This window comes from Pseudophryne corroboree, chromosome 4 (genome assembly GCF_028390025.1).
Source record: "Pseudophryne corroboree isolate aPseCor3 chromosome 4, aPseCor3.hap2, whole genome shotgun sequence".
NCBI classification, from domain to species: Eukaryota; Metazoa; Chordata; class Amphibia; order Anura; family Myobatrachidae; genus Pseudophryne; species Pseudophryne corroboree.
The window spans coordinates 72,678,180-72,693,079 of record NC_086447.1 but is presented as its reverse complement, the minus strand read 5'-3'; the positions used below and the strand labels follow the sequence as shown (position 1 = coordinate 72,693,079).

Here is a 14,900-nt window from a genome sequence, read left to right as displayed (position 1 = left end):
ACTAGTGATATTATATATATATATATATATATTAATTTCATCTCATTATCATCCAGTCTATATTAGCAGCAGACACAGTACGGTAGTCCACGGCTGTAGCTACCTCTGTGTCGGCAGTCGCTGGTCCATCCATAATTGTATACCACCTACCCGTGGTTTTTTTTTTCTCTTTCTTCTTGATACATACTACTATAGTAGCTTACTGTAGCAGTCTGCGGTGCTGCTGAGCTGACAGTGTCCAGCAGGTCCGTCATCAGTCATTACATAATAAATATATATACCTGTCTGGCTGCAGTACTAGTGATATTATATATATATATATATATATTAATTTCATCTCATTATCATCCAGTCTATATTAGCAGCAGACACAGTACGGTAGTCCACGGCTGTAGCTACCTCTGTGTCGGCAGTCGCTGGTCCATCCATAATTGTATACCACCTACCCGTGGTTTTTTTTTTTCTCTTTCTTCTTGATACATACTACTATAGTAGCTTACTGTAGCAGCCTGCGGTGCTGCTGAGCTGACAGTGTCCAGCAGGTCCGTCATCAGTCATTACATAATAAATATATATACCTGTCCGGCTGCAGTACTAGTGATATTATATATATATATATATATATATATATTAATTTCATCTCATTATCATCCAGTCTATATTAGCAGCAGACACAGTACGGTAGTCCACGGCTGTAGCTACCTCTGTGTCGGCAGTCGCTGGTCCATCCATAAGTATACTAGTATCCATCCATCTCCATTGTTTACCTGAGGTGCCTTTTAGTTGTGCCTATTAAAATATGGAGAACAAAAATGTTGAGGTTCCAAAATTAGGGAAAGATCAAGATCCACTTCCACCTCGTGCTGAAGCTGCTGCCACTAGTCATGGCCGAGACGATGATATGCCAGCAACGTCGTCTGCCAAGGCCGATGCCCAATGTCATAGTACAGAGCATGTAAAATCCAAAACACCAAATATCAGTAAAAAAAGGACTCCAAAATCTAAAATAAAATTGTCGGAGGAGAAGCGTAAACTTGCCAATATGCCATTTACCACACGGAGTGGCAAGGAACGGCTGAGGCCCTGGCCTATGTTCATGGCTAGTGGTTCAGCTTCACATGAGGATGGAAGCACTCAGCCTCTCGCTAGAAAAATGAAAAGACTCAAGCTGGCAAAAGCACCGCAAAGAACTGTGCGTTCTTCCAAATCCCAAATCCACAAGGAGAGTCCAATTGTGTCGGTTGCGATGCCTGACCTTCCCAACACTGGACGTGAAGAGCATGCGCCTTCCACCATTTGCACGCCCCCTGCAAGTGCTGGAAGGAGCACCCGCAGTCCAGTTCCTGATAGTCAGATTGAAGATGTCAGTGTTGAAGTACACCAGGATGAGGAGGATATGGGTGTTGCTGGCGCTGGGGAGGAAATTGACAAGGAGGATTCTGATGGTGAGGTGGTTTGTTTAAGTCAGGCACCCGGGGAGACACCTGTTGTCCGTGGGAGGAATAGGGCCGTTGACATGCCTGGTGAAAATACCAAAAAAATCAGCTCTTCGGTGTGGAAGTATTTCAACAGAAATGCGGACAACATTTGTCAAGCCGTGTGTTGCCTTTGTCAAGCTGTAATAAGTAGGGGTAAGGACGTTAACCACCTCGGAACATCCTCCCTTATACGTCACCTGCAGCGCATTCATAATAAGTCAGTGACAAGTTCAAAAACTTTGGGCGACAGCGGAAGCAGTCCACTGACCAGTAAATCCCTTCCTCTTGTAACCAAGCTCACGCAAACCACCCCACCAGCTCCCTCAGTGTCAATTTCCTCCTTCCCCAGGAATGCCAATAGTCCTGCAGGCCATGTCACTGGCAATTCTGACGAGTCCTCTCCTGCCTGGGATTCCTCCGATGCATCCTTGCGTGTAACGCCTACTGCTGCTGGCGCTGCTGTTGTTGCTGCTGGGAGTCGATGGTCATCCCAGAGGGGAAGTCGTAAGCCCACTTTTACTACTTCCACCAAGCAATTGACTGTCCAACAGTCCTTTGCGAGGAAGATGAAATATCACAGCAGTCATCCTGTTGCAAAGCGGATAACTGAGGCCTTGACAACTATGTTGGTGTTAGACGTGCGTCCGGTATCCGCCGTTAGTTCACAGGGAACTAGACAATTTCTTGAAGTAGTGTGCCCCCGTTACCAAATACCATCTAGGTTCCACTTCTCTAGGCAGGCGATACCGAGAATGTACACGGACGTCAGAAAAAGACTCACCAGTGTCCTAAAAAATGCAGTTGTACCCAATGTCCACTTAACCACGGACATGTGGACAAGTGGAGCAGGGCAGGGTCAGGACTATATGACTGTGACAGCCCACTGGGTAGATGTATGGACTCCCGCCGCAAGAACAGCCGCGGCGGCACCAGTAGCAGCATCTCGCAAACGCCAACTCTTTCCTAGGCAGGCTACGCTTTGTATCACCGGTTTCCAGAATACGCACACAGCTGAAAACCTCTTACGGCAACTGAGGAAGATCATCGCGGAATGGCTTACCCCAATTGGACTCTCCTGTGGATTTGTGGCATCGGACAACGCCAGCAATATTGTGTGTGCATTAAATATGGGCAAATTCCAGCACGTCCCATGTTTTGCACATACCTTGAATTTGGTGGTGCAGAATTTAAAAAAAAACGACAGGGGCGTGCAAGAGATGCTGTCGGTGGCCAGAAGAATTGCGGGACACTTTCGGCGTACAGGCACCATGTACAGAAGACTGGAGCACCACCAAAAACGCCTGAACCTGCCCTGCCATCATCTGAAGCAAGAAGTGGTAACGAGGTGGAATTCAACCCTATATATGCTTCAGAGGTTGGAGGAGCAGCAAAAGGCCATTCAAGCCTATACAATTGAGCACGATATAGGAGGTGGAATGTACCTGTCTCAAGCGCAGTGGAGAATGATTTCAACGTTGTGCAAGGTTCTGCAACCTTTTGAACTTGCCACACGTGAAGTCAGTTCAGACACTGCCAGCCTGAGTCAGGTCATTCCCCTCATCAGGCTTTTGCAGAAGAAGCTGGAGGCATTGAAGGAGGAGCTAAAAGGGAGCGATTCCGCTAGGCATGTGGGACTTGTGGATGGAGCCCTTAATTCGCTGTTGAAATCAGAGCACTACATTTTGGCCACCGTGCTCGATCCTAGATTTAAAACCTACCTTGGATCTCTCTTTCCGGCAGACACAAGTCTGCTGGGGTTCAAAGACCTGCTGGTGACAAAATTGTCAAGTCAAGCGGAACGCGACCTGTCAACATCTCCTCCTTCACATTCTCCCGCAACTGGGGGTGCGAGGAAAAGGCTCAGAATTCCGAGCCCACCCGCTGGCGGTGATGCAGGGCAGTCTGGAGCGACTGCTGATGCTGACATCTGGTCCGGACTGAAGGACCTGACAACGATTACGGACATGTCGTCTACTGTCACTGCATATGATTCTCTCCCCATTGAAAGAATGGTGGAGGATTATATGAGTGACCGCATCCAAGTAGGCACGTCAGACAGTCCGTACTTATACTGGCAGGAAAAAGAGGCAATTTGGAGGCCCTTGCACAAACTGGCTTTATTCTACCTAAGTTGCCCTCCCACAAGTGTGTACTCCGAAAGAGTGTTTAGTGCCGCCGCTCACCTTGTCAGCAATTGGCGTACGAGGTTACTTCCAGAAAATGTGGAGAAGATGATGTTCATTAAAATGAATTATAATCAATTCCTCCGTGGAGACATTGACCAGCAGCAATTGCCTCCACAAAGTACACAGGGAGCTGAGATGGTGGATTCCAGTGGGGACGAATTGATAATCTGTGAGGAGCGGGATGTACACGGTGATATATCGGAGGATGATGATGAGGTGGACATCTTGCCTCTGTAGAGCCAGTTTGTGCAATGAGAGATTAATTGCTTCTTTTTCGGTGGGGGTCCAAACCAACCCGTCATTTCAGTCACAGTCGTGTGGCAGACCCTGTCACTGAAATGATGGGTTGGTTAAAGTGTGCATGTCCTGTTTATACAACATAAGGGTGGGTGGGAGGGCCCAAGGACAATTCCATCTTGCACCTCTTTTTTCTTTCATTTTTATTTGCGTCATGTGCTGTTTGGGGAGTGTTTTTTGGAAGGGCCATCCTGCGTGACACTGCAGTGCCACTCCTAGATGGGCCAGATGTTTGTGTCGGCCACTAGGGTCGCTTATCTTACTCACACAGCTACCTCATTGCGCCTCTTTTTTTCTTCTTTGCGTCATGTGCTGTTTGGGGAGTGTTTTTTGGAAGGGCCATCCTGCGTGACACTGCAGTGCCACTCCTAGATGGGCCAGGTGTTTGTGTCGGCCACTAGGGTCGCTTATCTTACTCACACAGCTACCTCATTGCGCCTCTTTTTTTCTTCTTTGCGTCATGTGCTGTTTGGGGAGTGTTTTTTGGAAGGGCCATCCTGCGTGACACTGCAGTGCCACTCCTAGATGGGCCAGGTGTTTGTGTCGGCCACTAGGGTCGCTTAGCTTACTCACACAGCTACTTCATTGCGCCTCTTTTTTTCTTCTTTGCGTCATGTGCTGTTTGGGAGTGTTTTTTGGAAGGGCCATCCTGCGTGACACTGCAGTGCCACTCCTAGATGCGCCAGGTGTTTGTGTCGGCCACTAGGGTCGCTTATCTTACTCACACAGCTACCTCATTGCGCCTCTTTTTTTCTTTTTTGCGTCATGTGCTGTTTGGGGAGTGTTTTTTGGAAGGGCCATCCTGCGTGACACTGCAGTGCCACTCCTAGATGGGCCAGGTGTTTGTGTCGGCCACTAGGGTCGCTTAGCTTACTCACACAGCTACCTCATTGCACCTCTTTTTTTCTTCTTTGCGTCATGTGCTGTTTGGGGAGTGTTTTTTGGAAGGGCCATCCTGCGTGACACTGCAGTGCCACTCCTAGATGGGCCAGGTGTTTGTGTCGGCCACTAGGGTCGCTTATCTTACTCACACAGCTACCTCATTGCGCCTCTTTTTTTCTTCTTTGCGTCATGTGCTGTTTGGGGAGTGTTTTTTTGAAGGGCCATCCTGCGTGACACTGCAGTGCCACTCCTAGATGGGCCAGGTGTTTGTGTCGGCCACTAGGGTCGCTTAGCTTACTCACACAGCTACCTCATTGCGCCTCTTATTTTCTTCTTTGCGTCATGTGCTGTTTGGGGAGTGTTTTTTGGAAGGGCCATCCTGCGTGACACTGCAGTGCCACTCCTAGATGGGCCAGGTGTTTGTGTCGGCCACTAGGGTCGCTTATCTTACTCACACAGCTACCTCATTGCGCCTCTTTTTTTCTTCTTTGCGTCATGTGCTGTTTGGGGAGTGTTTTTTGGAAGGGCCATCCTGCGTGACACTGCAGTGCCACTCCTAGATAGGCCAGGTGTTTGTGTCGGCCACTAGGGTCGCTTAGCTTAGTCATCCAGCGACCTCGGTGCAAATTTTAGGACCAAAAATAATATTGTGAGGTGTGAGGTATTCAGAATAGACTGAAAATGAGTGGAAATTATGGTTTTTGAGGTTAATAATACTTTGGGATCAAAATGACCCCCAAATTCTATGATTTAAGCTGTTTTTTAGTGTTTTTTGAAAAAAACACCCGAATCAAAAACACACCCGAATCCGACAAAAAAAATTCGGTGAGGTTTTGCCAAAACGCGGTGGAACCCAAAACACGGCCGCGGAACCGAACCCAAAACCAAAACACAAAACCCGAAAAATTTCAAGTGCACATCTCTATACAGACAGCTCATATGTCCAATATCTGCTGTAATCTCTCAGTTTTTGTTCACAAAAGCAGCCCCAACCTCTCAAGATGGTGAAAGGGTCCAGCAGTGTTACTGTCGTAGGTGGGGCCACAGCCATCTTAACAGCAGTGTTGGCCCCTGGGCAAAGTAATGCACTGGGGCCCCTTACCCATCCTCCAGTGGTAGGGGTGGGAGATGCTATCAGCGGCAGCTTTGATGTCCCGTTGGTGGTAGGGGATGTTCTATCTTCTGCTCAGCACGACCTGGAGCAGTAATTTCTGCTAATTACTCATTTACTGCATGGATGGGGGTGGGCGGTTTGTGAGATGGGGTGGGAGGGAGAACACTAAACATATAGCATGGGGCATTGGGCTGAATGAAGCTGGCACAGTACATGACTTCTAGGGTGGTAGAGGGTGTTTAATACGCAGGGGAGGGGTGGATACTAGTGGTGCTGACTTAATATTCATCATTTTCCGGTGGGAAGGCAGCTTGCTTGACTGCAGATATCTCCAATTCCCGGAAATAGATTTCTTAGCTTACAATGGGATAAAACACTAGAGAGTCCCACCGTTCAGGAGGTGCTGTGGACTTGGGGATCAGTGCTCAGCAGCCAGAGCAATCCACCGGCAAAAATATAGAACTGCATATTATGCATGTGGAGCTGGAGCAGGGACCAACTGCTGGAAGGCTGATATCTCTGGTTCTGGGCATAGTAGAAACAAGCTGTCAGTGTCCCCTGAAAGGGGAAGAGTCCCATCTTTTGGAGTATACCCTCAGAAGTTAGACAGAACACAAGATATCTGGCTGGGAAGAGAAACTAACAGGCTTGGATGGGGACCACTGCTTTTTTAAGTCAGATGTCTCCAGTTCCCCAGGGACGATTTTCAGAAATCTGGTACCCCTGGAAAAAAGGGACCCTCAGCTATCAACCTAGGGCCCATATACTCCTTGGGCCCTAGGGCAACTGCCCATTGAGTCCATATGAAAAGACGGCCCTGGGTGAGGCTAAGTGACAAGAAGTGCAAGGGTCTAGTGCAGCTGCTTGGCTAGTCACATGGGGACCTGAGTCTATAAAGAGTCTATAAGGACCTGGAAAGGAGGTGGGTGGATTCTGGGCTTCCTGGCACTCTAGAGTGCAGGATCCTGGCTGGCTGACATGGGGGCCAAAATTGAGACAAAAGAAAAGAGAATCTATGGGGGAGATTTAATTAAGAGCAGGGTTTGCCTTGCACCTACAGTAATTGAACCCTGGGTGAGATATGGTTGAGAGAACACAGAGAGAGTGTCAGAGCTACGTGAAAGGAGTGAAACATCAAAATAACAGACATGTTACCGTGCACATAGTGTATCTGCACTGAGTGTTGGTTGAGGACAATAAGTGCTAGCATGACAAGTTACCACTGATAACTTACTAGGGCCATAGATGATACTTGTCCAATCTACTGAATGCAAGGGAGACTCCCTAAAACACTGGTGATCTCCCTGACTCCCTAAATGGTCTAGCAATCTCCCTGAGGCCGGATTGTTCACGCGTAACACAGTGATGATGTCATCACTCTCTTGCAACCATGGAGGAAACACTGAGGGGAGAAGAATAAAGAGGACGTATGCTACAAGAAAATAGCAACTGGTCTCCAGAACCCTGATGGTTACGTGAGTTGTTCCATGATGTGTGATGAATTACAGGGCACGTGTCATGATTCCCATGATCTTAGTGGAAGGGAGAGAGTTATAGGGAGTAATTTAAGATGTTACAAAATAGTAATGCAGCATATTTTCGATGCACACTCAGGTCTATGGTAAAACATCTTGTGTTGTACTTATACAATATATGGCTAATAATTTATGTGCCGGGTTTTGGGCCTCATTTATAATTGAACCCAAGTCAATTTTATGATACATCTTCTAGATAGAGCAGCACCCTCGTCAGTGCCGCACGCATAAGTGTTGCTTTCGCAATCTCCCTCTATAGCTATCTAGGGGAAAAGAGGTACCGGACGGGTTAAGCATTATTCCCAGAGGCCTGGCCCCAGCTTTCATCAGAGCTTCTCAATGAACATTATGTAACGCCATGAGCTCTGCCTAGCCTTGTCTGAACAGGGCCTCATTAGATATGAGAAACTCCTAAAATAATTTTATTTGACATATGAAGTGTACTAAGATCTGCAAATTATTATATGTTGAGTCAGGTCTTTGATGCTGATCACATTTCTAGGGACATCAGATTTTTAAAAAGTATTAAAGAAAGCACTGCAAGAACAGGCTGTGCAAATTATCTGCAGATGGCCGGAATGCCTCACAAGCATATTCCAAGGGCAGTATTGTTACAGGCCAGCCAGATTATATGAGACTTCTTTCTATGGTGGGTTTGACTACGATCAGAGCAGTCAGTCTTATGTCCTGTCCATACAGTCATGCTGTAATGTGGGCGGAGAGAGAAAGCCTCAGCTAGTCAGATCATCAAAATCTTGTGGGTAGTATTGAAGTGTCCACTGGTGTGATTATGTTAGCATAACTCCCACCATTGCCATAGGCGTGCGCAGCACTTTTTATTAGGGGGTGCACCGTCGGAGGGGTGTGTCTAGCACCATCTATTGATGGCCAACGCAATATAAAATATCCACCCTTGTACTAATCATAATAAAGCAGATACATTGTCAGATGTTGTGGTGTGCACCAAACAAACACCCCTGATGGCACTCACTGCAATTACACTGCTCCTCCTCAGCCTGGTCTGGCTCCCCCTCTCTTTCCCCTGCAAGCTGCAGCAGCTTACTTACAAGTCAGTCACTCACTAACACTGACAGTCGCAGACTAGTACAGCTGGTGCTGGAAAAACGAGTGACGTGTTAATGCTACTGCCGACCGCCTGCCAGTATTAAATTTGTCTTCCTAAGAGGAACGCTGGCTACATGCTGATCTTCATCGGTGGCTGGCGTTGGCATAGCATAGAAGGAGAGAGGTGGGCGTACGAGCAGATGGTGTAATCACATCACGCTGTTTTTGTACATGGAGGTGGAGCCGGGAGTTTGAAAGCCGGTGGCAGTGGCACCCTTGATTAACCCAGGCGTCTGGTCAGTAATGCAGTTCTGACAGGGGGCAGCGCAGAGGGGACAGTAATCAGCCTGCTCGGCTATCGCTGCATCAGGCATGTGAGATCAGGGTGCCAGACATTAGGGGGTGCCTGTGCGCACCAGGCACCCCCCCTGTGCACACCTATGACCATTGCGACATGCAAAATTGGAATAAAATAAACCCTACCCCAAATACGCCCACACTCTACCCCAATCCATCCGGCCCTGACATCAAGAAATACCTAGTTTTGGGTAAAACTCCACTCCTGCTAATCTGGACTCCAAAATTAAACCAGTATGTGTTACTGAGGAGACAGCCGCATATAACAGGGGCAATGACATGATGTGAAGAGGGAAATGGAGGCAGCAGGAAGCCACAGACTGAGAGTTATATAGTGGGAGGAACAGGGTCCCCAGCAGCACAGAGTATATCAGGAGGTGAGTGATGTGTCAGTGAGGACAGGGCTGCATGTGAAGAGGCAGGGACATGATGTGAGGAGGGGAATGGAGGCAGCAGGAAGCCACAGACTGAGAGTTATATAGTGGGAGGAGCAGGGTCCCCAGCAGCACAGAGTATATCAGGAGGTGAGTGATGTGTCAGTGAGGACAGGGCTGCATATGACAGGGGCAGTGACATGATGTGAGGAGGGGAATGGAGGCAGCAGGAAGCCACAGACTGAGAGTTATATAGTGGGAGGAGCAGGGTCCCCAGCAGCACAGAGTATATCAGGAGATGAGTGATGTGTCAGTGAGGACAGGGCTGCATGTGACAAGGGCCATGATACGAGGAGGGGAATGGAGGCAGCAGGAAACCACAGACTGAGAGTTATATAGTGGGAGGAGCAGTGTCCCCAGCAGCACAGAGTATATCAGGAGATGAGTGATGTGTCAGTGAGGACAGGGCTGCATGTGACAAGGGCCATGATACGAGGAGGGGAATGGAGGCAGCAGGAAACCACAGACTGAGAGTTATATAGTGGGAGGAGCAGGGTCCCCAGCAGCGCAGAGTATATCAGGAGATGAGTGATGTGTCAGTGAGGACAGGGCTGCATGTGACAGGGGCAGTGACATGATGTGAGGAGCGGAATGGAGGCAGCAGGAAGCCAGAGACTGAGAGTTATATAGTGGGAGGAGCATGGTACCCCAGCAGCACAGAGTATATCAGGAGATGAGTGATGTGTTAGTGAGGACAGGGCTGCATGTGACAGGGGCAGTGACATGATGTGAGGAGGGGAATGGAGGCAGCATGAAGCCACAGACTGAGAGTTAAATAGTGGGAGGAGCAGGGTCCCCAGCAGCACAGAGTATATAAGGAGATGAGTGATGTGTCATTGAGGACAGTTCTTTATGTGACAGGGGGCAGTGACATGATGTGAGGAGGGGAACGGAAGCAGCAGGAAGACACAGACTAAGAATTATATAGTGGAAGGAGCAGCATCTCTAGCAGCACAGAGTATATCAATCAGGAGATTGTGATGAATTTAATTGGCCCCTTAGAGTTAAATTCTGGAAAGAACAGGATCCCAACAGCGCAAATTAGTGATGTGAGGCTCCTCTCATACTCTTATAATGTCAAATGCACCTCTGCATGATACATCTTGATACAGAGAACCTGTTCTGGCTGTTATACGAGGATGGTTCAATGAATAAGGTAACAAGATCTCTCATTGCGTAAATGTATTCACCTCATACATACATGTACAGATGTGTCCCTTTACACATCGCAGCAAGGATGCCGCGACATAGCGGGGCACGTGCGATCGCATGCTCTCGCTATGCCATAGACTTCAGTGGGAGCTGGTGCGCCTGTGCCCACCTCCCATTCACTAGTACGGGAACTGGCATCGATGCCAATGAGTGCGGCATGTCACGTTGGATTCGCATCGTGTTGCCGCTACAGTACGCTGCTACACATCTGTATAATCAATTGTATGGCCTTGGTACAGATTATTTTTCCACATAGTCCCCATACAGTACTTGTCTATGCACTTGCAACTCTACACCAAGGCCTAGAAGAAAGCATTGTGTCAAGCGCCTGAAGCCAGGACATAATGGCTTGCTGTACTTCACCAATGGTTGTGAATCCACCCAGGTTCAAAGAGTCTGTCCTGAATCAGACCTTCAATCAAACGTTCATCTGTGGTGGATGTGCTTGACTGGATGGATCGCTGCTCATCTTGAACGTCTGTCCTGCCGTTCTCAAAGGCAGTGCACCAAACCCAAACCTGTTTCCATGACATGACGCCATCAACGTACACCTCGACAAGCTGGCGATGAATGTCAGCTGCTGACGTGCCCTTTAGACGCAGAAATCTGATCACACTGCGCACCTCAGTGTGTGACCAGTTTCCACCAGCTCCGCCATCTTATACCTGATGTTGGGACAGTATGATTGATATGAGGTGCAGTCTAATGACCATGAGGGGAAGCCGCGGTCTGCCTGCTCTGAAATAGAGAGCATTACATACAGATGGAGCCCTGCTCATCTATCCCTTTAATAGGAGTAATCGAGCCAGGAGGGTAGGACTTAATCCCCTGCTGTAATGACTTAATTCCCTGCTGTATTGTTGTCTCTGTATTGTATTGCAGCTGAGAACAATAGATGCAAGGATTATGCTAATAAGCCTTGGTGCACCATGGTGCAGCAGAGAAGGCTAGATGAGTGAGGCTCCATCTGTATGTGAGAGGTCTTGATACCTTGCTTATTGGACCACCCTTGTATATCTAACATCTACTGTATATGATCTGTTTCTTCTTGTCACAGTTGCTGGTGAAGGCCAAGTAAGAGTGACCCTGACAGCAGAGCGGATGATGACAACACCAACACCACCACCAGGTACCTACCTGACTCTTACCTTAGGATAAGTATACTGTATACATGGCAGCAAGTATAACTAGGGGGTTGAGTTACTAAATGTTGGTTTATTAAAGCTAAGCAGACCCGTGTAGTAGTACTTCCCGTTGCCATATTGAAACTATCGGTCAAAGCCGCTGGTTTTTGTTGCCTTTGATAAACCAATATTTAGTACATCTACCCCCAGAACCTAATAGTTGAACCTAGAAATAGCTCAGCCCCAGCTGTCTGCAGAATAAACTCTTCTCAGGGTTTTGTATCCGCAATAGTACCGTCCTTTCTTGTGGAACACCTGGCATATGGTATTACAAGCATGCCAAGGTAATTAGGTTACAAGGGATTCTCTAGGCCAGTGCTTCTCTAACTCAGTCCACATGGGACCCAAGCACTGCGTGTTTTCAAGGTATCCTCAGGCACAATTAGTACCACCTGTAGATCTGTTGCAGGGGTATTAAAAAAATGAGGCCCTTCAGCTGCTGTGGAACTACACATCCCAGCATGCCCTGCCACAGTTTTGCTATTAGGGTATGCTAAAATGGTGGCAGGGCACGCTGGGATGTGTAGTCTTTTGTTTTGCTGAAAATGCATCTTAATCACAACACTATGCATCTAGGATGCACGAGGAGACACTGGGGGTCATTCAGATCCGATCGCACTGCGCCAGTGCGTCGCACGGCTGCAACTGGCATCGGTGCCCTGCGACGGGATAGTGCGAAGAATGCATTTGCACGGGCGATCGCAAGGAGACTGTTTGTGGGAGGGAACTGACCGTTTACAGGGAGTGTCCGGAAAAACGATGGTGGGCTGAAGCATTTTCAGGGAGGGTGTCTGACGTCAGCTCCGGCCCCGATCAGCCTGCTCTTATCGCACTGGAAGAGTAAGCCCTGGGCTGCGCAGAGACTGCACAAAATCAGTTTGTGCAGCTATGTTACAGATGCGATCGCACACCTGCACAGCAAAAACCCACTCCCCCTGTAGGAGGCGCCTATCTGATCACAGGACTGCAAAAATCGCAGCCCAGCTATCAGATCTGAATCACCCCCCCTGTTGATTAATTTGATATGCAGCAATTGTACATCTGTGTGTGACTGGGGGTTATTCAGACTTGTTAGCAAACCAAAAGAGAAAGCAATTGGGATAAACCATGTTGCACTGCAGGTGGGGCAGATGTAACATGTGCAGAGAGAGTTAGGTTTGGATGGCTTATATTGTTTCTGTGCAGGGTAAATACTGGCTGTTTTATTATTTTTACACTGCAATTTAGATCACACCCCACCCAAATCTAACTCTCTCTGCACATGTTACATCTGCCTCACCTGCAGTGCAACATTATTTGCCCATTAGTGTGGTTTTTTGGTTTGCTAGCAACTCTGAATAACACCCTGTGTCCCTATAGAAGGTTCGGCTTTTGCAATTGAGTGACTGCAATAGATAGCGCAGAAATCTGTGGCTATACCCACATAACTAACCGGCCCCACACTGTACTTAAATAATGCAGCAGTACACAGAAATTTCTGAAAGATTTACTGCTTAATAAATAGGCCCTGGAACTCCGAAAGGTCACAGATCATGACTTGGAGCCTAAGTACTCTAGATAAGGAGACACCATGATCTTTACAATGACTTGTGTAACTGGTTGTAAAATTGTTGAAATACTTTTTTCAAATAGCAAGTAAAACGCAATTAGTAATGGAACCCTCTGTGAGCGAAGCAGTGTAACATACAGCTGGTTCATATTCATCCACTAATGTCTCTAATATCTTCTGTTTAACTCATGTTTCCCAGCGCCCGGCCCTCAGCCCCATCCAGTTTTCAAGTGGTCTTCTCCTGAGTCTTGGGAAGGAGTTGGCGCGGGCTGGGGAGGACATAGCTCAACTACACCTCGGGCAGGAGAAGATGTTATTATCTTGCCCAGTAAGTACATCTAAAACAAGAGTTATACAAGAGCCAAACCTTGATAAACATTTCCTGGGGCTTGCAGACTCTATATTATGACTACAGTTTCTCGCTGCGGTCCTGCAGCTTGGTGGTAATTCACAAGCCACCCAGTCTCTACTGTAATCCTCCTTTGAATATTAGCTCCTCTGTCTGCCTTACGTTATCTCTCACAGATGTACAGTAAGACACGTTTTTCTTCTTTGGGAAGGAACGTTAAATGTGGGGGGATATGAATCATATCATTACCAATGTAGTTGGCGAATCTCAGAAATTCCCTTCCGGCACTAAAGGAACAGTCTACAAAAAAGTGTTTATCTGATCAGTTAAAATAAAATGTTCTAGTGCTGGAACTACGCTCCCAGTCTTCCTAAAGACCAAGGGCAGTGCAACTCCATTCCTGCCAGCCGCCTTGATTGCTACAGTAAGCTACTTACTGTATGTTGTACTTTTGCAGTGACTTTTAGAGGGTACTGTTTTGTTAAGACCAGAGTAAGCCCCATTACTCAGTGGGTTGCATTTGTGCCATACTTGCCTACGCTCCCTCATTCTGCAGGAGACTCCCTGAAATAGAAGCAATCTCCCTAACTCCCTGAATAGTCCAGCAATCTCCCTGATTGCACCTTAACCCCATTGTGCAGCTGTTACATTCTTGGGGGGGGAGAAAAAACATACATTCAAATGGGAACATCAATGCCATTCCCCTGCAGTGGTTAAAAGACACAATGAACCCTATGGCTACATGCATTTTAAATATAAAGTTTATTGTGGCCACTTACAGTATACGGATCCTCTTGTAAAGCACAATACATGAACAAATTCTGCAAAATATAGTACAGGTTGAGTATCCCTTATCCAAAACGCTTGGGACCAGAGGTATTTTGGATATCGGATTTTTCCGTATTTTGGAATAATTGCATACCATAATGAGATATCATGGTGATGGGACCTAAATCTAAGCACAGAATGCATTTTTGTTACATATACACCTTATACACACAGCCTGAAGGTCATTTTATCCAATATTTTTTTATAACTTTGTACATTAAACAAAGTGTGTCTACATTCACACAATTCATTTATGTTTCATATACACCTTATACACACAGCCTGAAGGTCATTTAATACAATATTTTTAATAACTTTGTGTATTAAACAAAGTCTGTGTACATTGAGTCATCAAAAAACAAAGGTTTCACTATTTCACTCTCACTCAAAAAAGTCCGTATTTCGGAATATTCCGTATTTCGGAATATTT

The 14,900-nt window shown here is 47.1% G+C and overlaps 1 protein-coding gene across 1 annotated transcript in view; it reads left to right on the top strand.

The window, feature by feature from the left end:
- Nucleotides 1-14,900, top strand: part of PKHD1 (PKHD1 ciliary IPT domain containing fibrocystin/polyductin) — a 985,750-nt gene that overhangs the window by 647,818 nt on the left and 323,032 nt on the right. Inside the window, exons 51-52 of the mRNA XM_063919219.1 lie at nucleotides 11,618-11,689; nucleotides 13,493-13,621. Coding sequence (XP_063775289.1) covers nucleotides 11,618-11,689; nucleotides 13,493-13,621 — 201 coding nt within the window. The remainder of the gene's footprint in view (nucleotides 1-11,617; nucleotides 11,690-13,492; nucleotides 13,622-14,900) is intronic.